This window comes from Physeter macrocephalus, chromosome 11, assembly GCF_002837175.3.
Source record: "Physeter macrocephalus isolate SW-GA chromosome 11, ASM283717v5, whole genome shotgun sequence".
Taxonomy (NCBI): Eukaryota; Metazoa; Chordata; class Mammalia; order Artiodactyla; family Physeteridae; genus Physeter; species Physeter macrocephalus.
The window spans coordinates 54,315,072-54,323,267 of NC_041224.1; the positions used below are offsets into that span (position 1 = coordinate 54,315,072).

The following is an 8,196-nucleotide window of genomic DNA, read 5'->3' on the forward strand; positions in this document are numbered from 1 at the left end:
CGCGGAGCGGCTGGGCCCGTGAGCCATGGCCGCTGAGCCTGCGCGTCCGGAGCCAAAAAAAAAAAAAAAGTTTATTGGCCACCCACTAGATACCACTACTTCCCACTCACAGTAAGACTTAGGCTACACAGTTTGTTTAGGTTATTCAGCTAGTGACTGGCAAGGACAGGATTTGAACCCTCTTTTGTTCGACTCAAGAGCCCATTCTCTTTCCAGGCACCAGGACTGGCCCACACGCACTCTGGTCATCAGAACGATGCCAGGCTGGCCCCGCCGGCAGCCAGCACACCCTTTCAGGGCAGAAGGCAGGTCTGTGCTTCTCTCGTGTCCTCTCAGCCCTCCACCCATCGGTGGACACATGGGGATGTGGGCCATGACGCCCTGGTTATGTGTTGTTTTTTTTTTAACATCTTTATTGGAGTATAATTGCTTTACAACAAAGTGAATCAGTTATACATATACATACGTTCCCATATCCCTTCCCTCTTGCGTCTCCCTGGTTATGTTTTGAGGAGCAGGAGATTCCAATGAGATGGATAAATGACTCTCAACTGGGAGCAGGCATCACAATCACCTGCAGGGCCTGAGGAAACATCACAGGCCCCACCCCCAGACTTCAATAGGCCTGAATTTGCATTTCAAACAAACACCCAGGTGATGCTGCTGGTGGTGCAGGCTGACGCTTTGAGAAACACTGTTCTAGAGTGATCTGGGGATAAATTCATTAGAGGAGAATAAATGGCTCAGGTCCGTGGGACCCATGCTCCCTAGTCCCCACCCACTCTTTCCACTTTTTGATTTCCACAGAGCTGCTAGGGCCACCTGACTAATATATCCAGCAGAGGGGATGGGACCTACAGCACACTGCTCACCCCAGCCCCACCCCCCACCCCCCCACCCAGACTCCTCCAGGTGGCCCTTATTGGAAGCCTTAGCTTTGTATCATCTTCAGAAGGAGGCCTGGGTCACAGGTCCTTCCAGTCTCTGCAGCTGGGCCAAACAATGAAATACAACATAAGACACCAAACATCCCCTTTGGGAATGAGGCAGCGGGGCAGCGGGGTGGGGTGATGCCTTTAAAAGGGCAAAGGTTCTTGGGGCCACGGATCCTCAACAGCTTATCCACAGCTCAAGGTCATGGGCTTGCCAGGGTTCAAGGAATTCGGGAGCCAAGTTTTCCAGTGTGCTCCGTGGGTATTTATTTTATTTATTTATTTATTAAAAAATTTTTTTTTTAAATTAATGTTTATTGGAATATAGTTGCTTTACAATGTTGTGTTAGTTTCTGTTGTACAGCAAAGTGAATCAGCCATACATCTACATATATCCCCTCTTTTTTGGATTTCCTTCCCATTTAGGTCACCACAGAGCACTGAGTAGAGTTCCCTGTGCTATACAGTAGTTCTCATTAGTTACCTATTTTATACATAGTGGTGTATATATGTCCAATCCCAATCTCCCAATTCATGCCACTCCCGTACCCCTCCTCAGTATTCATACGTCCCGTTCTCTACGTCTGTGTCTCTATTTCTGCTTTGAAAATACGTGGTGGTATTTAGATGTGACCCTCCAGCCTGAAGGTCATACACATCAGCCTATTTTGGAATAACTGTTGATGAAGATTTTTTTGCACTTTGCTCAGGGGACTAGTTGCAAGGAGGAGCTTTTTATGAGAGCAATATATATTATAGACATCTGAATATATTTCCATGAGAAAGTAAGGATGAAGGAAACAAAAAGATGGTGTCATGTTCTTACATGGCAGATGAATATTTAATACGCTGGGGCTTATCTTTAAGAGAAAAAAAAAGACCCTTTGCAATTTGACATGCTTCCTACAACAGCAATCCACATACAAAATGACAAACACTACAGGCACCCATATAAATACCATGTATTTCATTATTCCCTTATTACAGTGGCACAAAGACCAGCTGCTACATGAAGTTTCATGAAAACATAAATTAGTGGTTATAAATAGAGTATTTAAAGCATGAGGCCATCCAAAACGGGTTGGTTTAACATAGGCTGCTGAGAACAAGTCTGAGGAATTGATAGGACAGGCAGGGAAACTCGGGCAGGGTATGCAGATGGCAGGAGATCAGCCAACAGAAGCTGCAAGAGGGGTTCTCGAAACAGACCTAGAGGGGGATAGAGTGGAGCTCTCAGGGGCCCAGAGGAACAATTCTGCTTTCAGTTGACCCTTGCCACCCCAAGAGGGACCAATTCACAGACTGCTTATCACTACTATTTTTAACTTCCTGGCAGGCTAACCCAGTGCAATGGGAAAATCGCCCAAAGTAAATACATACTCTCCCTTGATTCTTCTCCTGGCAAGTAATTTTCTATTATTTTCCATTAGAACCATTTCCAGGATAGATCACATTCCAGAGGCAGAGCTTAAGTGTGAGGGTCCTCTAAGGAGCATCCATCCTAGACCGGGGAGCTAAGAAAAACCATGTCTTTGCTCTCCGCTCTAGAGGCTGTGTCCAAACAAGCCCTTTAAGAATCTTTCCAGGCTCTTCACCTTCAAGCCTCCTTTGTTATTTTCATTTCCTCGGAGTTTTGCTACCAGACAAATTACACATAGTCATGTATGATCATTTTTCCATGAGACAGGTTAATATGAATAACGGGTTTTGAGTGTTTCTTTATGTCAGGCCCTGCACATGCATTCTCTCATGGAATCCTCTCCACAACTCTGAGCTGGGTACTACTGTTATCCCCGTTTCACATACAGGAGTTACAGTCACACAGGTGAAGTAACTTGCTTGAGATCCTGCAGCTGGAAGGCGGTGGAACTCGTCTGAAACTCAGATCTGTCTCCAAAATCCATGCTTTTAACCACTATACAGTGCTGCCTTACCTTACAAGTTGCCACACCATGTTAATACATTTCCAGACCAAAGAAAGGACTAGTTAAACTAGTTACAAACATAGGAAGGATGAACACATAACTTGCATTAGATTTTTCAAAACAATTAACATAGCTTGAAGATCCCCAGTGAAGTCTCTGTGGAGCCCTAGCTCTCCCAGATCTCCCATGAGGAACCCCTAACCTAGAACTACCAGAGTATCATTTGCAATGAGCATCTTCTAGGTCTGCACAAAAAGAGCTAGTTAAAAGTACTGTCTGATGCCCTGGGATCTAAGGTCAAATCAAGTCCAAACTCTGAATGACATTCAGGGCTCTTCTTAACTTGGCCCTCACTATCTCTTCAAATCCATCTTTCAGAACTGTGTTAAGCACAGAGTCTGGAACAAGAGGTGAGAGGACTGAGAATCTGTAGCAGGCTCCCCAGGAGACCTTTATAGGCAGGCAAGATTGGGCAACATTTCCATCCTGACCATGACTCTTCACAGACATGGTAACTCTAATCTCCCAGGGCAACTCACCATGTAATAGGCACACTGCCTACACTCTCAGCTTTGTGCTTTGCTCTGGACCATTCCCCAGCCTGTCCCACCCTTTCCTCCCAGGCCTCCTCTGGGAACCTTGCCTGCTGTCTCCTGTTAGCACATCTAATTTGTCACTGGAGACCAGGAATAGCTACTGTACTAGAAACAGGAGGGAGAGGGAAAGAGAAGGGAAGGGAGAGGGGCTCATACAGCAATTAAACAAAGAGAAGAAAAATGATGGTTCATTTTTTCCCTTAAGAATGTGATCCAGGATTAATAATGAACAAATGGTTCTCAGCACCTAGTATTTCACTGTGATCAAAACTTCCTGTAATAAACTCTGACATAAAGTTGTTTTTTTTTTTTTGGAGTTTTGAAATGAAGTGTTTTTATTGATTTTAAAAGGTATGCAAATTAATTACAATTTACAAACAAACCTAAGCTTTTGAAAATGATAGATTATTTTAAAATAATAATAACAGGTGAAAAAATAGTTCATTATACTCTATAAGAAATCATAGCTCTAGCTCAGTAGGAGGGTGTAACTCTATCATAGATGACAGATTTTGTAAGAAGCCAAATATACAATTTGAAAGAAAGAGTGGTATATTGCTTAGTTACCTATTCTTTTGCATAAGTTTTTAATGAATAGATCAAACAGAAAAAAAAATCCTTAGGGGATTACACTATGCCATATCTTAAAACACTTTGTGCCACAATTCTAGCTTCAAATTATTTCTAAATACAAAAGACCATCTACCGGGGCTTCCCTGGTGGCGCAGTGGTTGCGCGTCCGCCTGCCGATGCAGGGGAACCGGGTTCGCGCCCTGGTCTGGGAGGATCCCACATGCCGCGGAGCGGCTGGGCCCGTGAGCCATGGCCGCTGAGCCTGAACGTCCGGGGCCTGTGCTCCGCAACGGGAGAGGCCACAACAGAGGGAGACCCGCATACCACAAAAAAAAAAAAAAAAAAAAAAAAAAAAAAAGACCATCTACCTCAAGCTAAGTAAAATCTTCAGTTTAGTAGACATACTCAGTAGGTTACCTAACTGGTGGATTTTACTGACATAAAGTTTTAATGTTTGCATTTGTCATTATTATCAACCTCCTCATTCACACCCAAAATAGAGCAAATGTCTCCTGAGCCTGACTGCACCTTCCCAGACCCCAGGAAGCCTCAGCCATCCAACTCCACATTTTCACTTGGCATCTGTTCCCTGGGGGAACAGAATTTACTGATTACCAGCCAATGTTTATTGGGCACCTACTGTGTTCCAGGAACTGAAGCCTCTATTTATATGCATGATATCTAATCCTCACCAGAGCCCTCTGGGATACTAGGATCACCATTTTCTAGATGAGAAAACTGAACTCAGGAGGTTGAATAACTTACCCACAGCTGCACAGATAGCAATGCTGGAAGTTGAACTCCAATCTGCCTGACTGCAAAGCCCATGTTCTTAACTACTCTGCTAATTTTTAAATAAGAACATCCTTATGATTTTCCAGAGTATAAGCAGTGACATCAAACTATCAGTGGAAGAAGAAAAGGCTCTAGATCGAGGCTGGAAAACATTCTTTCAAAGGACACAGCTTCATCACGGGAGCTCACCGGCCAGGGGCACAGAGCTCATCAGGCAAAGGTTCGAGCCTGCCCAGGGGCACCTCTAACTAAAGATGCCACAAGGGCTGTGCCCTTCAGTCCTGAGAACCCTGGGCTCAAGGGGACCTGGCGCTTCGCCAGCACTGCGTCTCACAAAGTTTCATAAACGGAAGGGCCAGGGAGACTCTGGACATCCCCAGTCTCATCTTCTCATTCTGAAGATGGGAAACTGAGGCCCAGGGAAGTTAGGTGTTTGCCAAGGTCATACAGCTAATAAGCCCCTAAACTGAGGCCCTAACCCATGTTTCTTGCTGCGAGTCAGACTTGTCTTTTTTTCCTTAATTTTTTTTTTTTTAATCACAAAGAAAATAGGATCACTGCAGCAGCAGAACAGGAAGAGCTGACATGAAGAAAAAAGTATCCCCTGTCTCTCTCTAACCCCAGGCTCCTACCTTCCAGAGATCAATGGCTTGATATGTACAAGTCATACACTGTCATACTATTTCCTAGACTCACACACTAACAAAAATGTAACACACACACATTTATTCATTTCTGAACCTTTATCACTTAACATATGTTGACTATATTCCCAGGTCAACTAGATCTAGTTCCTTCTTACTCAATGCTGCACATCACTCCACAGCGAGGAGGGTGTACAGTGCATTCAAACAGCTTCTTACTTGTGGACAGTCCATCATGGGGTGCACCTTCTGCAGGCCATCCTACTGCCGTTTAAGTAATGCATCCTGACAGTATGGGGTTGGGGGGCGGGGGGTGGTTCTAACTCATTTAGTTGCATGTGGATCAAAATTAAAACCTGGTCTCCTAAATGGAGTCTATGGCCAATCTTGCCTAAAGGGAGTGACTAGGGGAATACTTAGTTTTCAGAGAGGTTCCGTTTCCTGGCACATCTGATGGCCAGCCCTTCCAGTACACCAGTCTATGAAAATAAAATATTTTTACTGACTGCTTTAAAACTTACTTCCTAAGTGGCATGAACTTGGATGAGCCGATGTTTCTCCATCTGCAAAATGGGAAAAGAGAAGTACTTACCTTAAAGAAGTTGTGCAATTCAAAATCAAATGAGATAATACATATAAAGTGCCCAACATGATGCCTGGCATACAATAAGCATTTAACAAAAATGGTTACCGCTCTTATGGTTGTTATTGAACTTCAGGCAGGCGTTCACACATGATCAAATGAGGGACAAAGGTTATGATATGAATGTTCATGCTTTCTATGTCTTGACTTCTTATTAACATGTTATCACGTGTTTGTGGAATGCCTGTTCCCATAGGTGGGGGGAAGCGGATGGTGAAAAAGAAGGGAGGAGGGTGGCTCGGCCTCAGATGGATGTTGATGGTTGAAGATGTCAAAGACACTGAAGAGATAATCCAATAATCCCCACACAGCCATTCAGTGTGTATAACAGGCCTGCCATGAAATGACAGAAGGAGCTCTCATGTTTAAGTCTAGAACATTTCAGCACCCACAAGTAACGCTACCTCTAGCAGGAAGGAAGAGGATTCGCTGCTTTGGGTTAAGGTTAGAGAATCCAAGTAAGCATGGGGATTGAGGGGCTGAGTGGGGACTTGTGTTTCCAGAAAACCGTTTTTAAAAATACTAATAGGCTTGTGTTTTTCACTCTGGACATTTTACATCTTTGAATATGTTTGTAATTTGTGTGGTCTGCACCCTCCAGATTTCGTTTTGAAAGGGGAAATTTATAAATCACTGTATTATTACTACAAATAATTGAACCAAAGACTAATTTGTGGTTGCACACATGTTCACAGCCACGTGAAAAATACTGCTGTCAGCACCAGGGCCCAGTTTCCATCACATCACTGTTTTTTACAATTTAATGGGCCTCTGAATGTTGCAAATCTGAGGGAGAAAGAATAAAGAAATGTTTTTAAAGCAAAAACGAGGAAGAAAGAAGAAAGTGAAGAAAAAAATGAAGAGGAAGGAAAGAGCAAGGGAGGGAAAAAAGTCTTCCTTCCATTTCTTTATTCTTAGCCTTAAGGAAAACTTCCAAGAGCTCTACCAGAAAGTGTGTTGGAATACTCTGATTCTCTGTTAATGGCATTAAAAAAAAAAAAAAAGCAATGGACCTAATGTGTGTTTCTCAAAATCCTTTGATTCTAAATCCATTCAACTATAAATCTGGGTTATTACTTCAAAAGCTCGATACATCCTGACTTTCCTAAAGTGACACAAAATATTCAATCCCAGGCCAAGAAAAATCCCAAACCAACCAACAGAAGTCAAGGAAAATTGAATACAGAAGCTTTCAACTTGAATTATTCAGATCCAAGGAAATTAAAAAGTCTTTCATCTTTTCTCCCTAGTTAACTTTTAAAACGTTTTAAATACCCTGCCCTAAATATTTCAAAATATAATCCAAAAGTGATCAAATTCCATTATGTGAGTTGAAGAGTACAGATAAATATATCAATTTTACCTAGTATATACATACCCATTTCTTTCAAGGGTACTGAAAAATACTCATAGTACTGTACCTATTAAAAATGCTTTAACAGTCGCATTGGAAAGCTTTTTGATATTTTGCTTAATTTAACTCGAAAATAAACCATCACCCCAAAATGTTCCTTAAAGATGCCACCAGAAAACTACTAGAGCTAATCAATGAATCTGGTAAAGTTGCAGGATACAGAATTAATGCACAGAAATCTCTTGCATTTCTATACAGTAATGATGAAAAATCTGAAAGAGAAATTAAGGAAACACTCCCATTTACCATTGCAACAAAAAGAATCAAATACCTAGGAATAAACCTACCTGGGGAGACAAAAGACCTTATGCAGAAAACTATAAGACACTGATGAAAGAAATTAAAGATGATACAAACAGATGGAGAGATATACCATGTTCTTGGATTGGAAGAATTAATACTGTGAAAATGACTATACTAGCCAAAGCAATCTACAGATTCAATGCAATCCCTATCAAAATACCAATGGCATTTTTTACAGAACTAGAAGAAAAAAAAATCTTAAAATTTGTATGTAGACACAAAAGACCCCGAATAGCCAAAGCAGTCTTGAGGGAAAAAAACAGAGCTGGAGGAGGAATCAGACTCCCTGACTTCAGACTATACTACAAAGCTACAGTAATCAAGACAGTATGGTACTGGCACAAAAACAGAAATACAGATCAATGGAACAG

General features: G+C 42.2%; 1 protein-coding gene across 6 annotated transcripts in view; it reads right to left on the bottom strand.

Annotated features, from left to right (window-relative positions):
* RORA (RAR related orphan receptor A) overlaps nucleotides 1-8,196 on the bottom strand; it is a 741,859-nt gene that overhangs the window by 685,425 nt on the left and 48,238 nt on the right. Inside the window, exon 1 of one of the 6 annotated variants that reach the window (XM_055088017.1) lies at nucleotides 5,987-6,009. The exons of the other annotated variants lie outside the window; for them this stretch is intronic. Within the exon in view, the coding sequence (XP_054943992.1) occupies nucleotide 5,987 (1 nt within the window). The 5' untranslated portion in view covers nucleotides 5,988-6,009. Of the gene's footprint in view, nucleotides 1-5,986; nucleotides 6,010-8,196 lie in introns of those variants that run through there. 6 annotated transcript variants of the gene reach the window in all.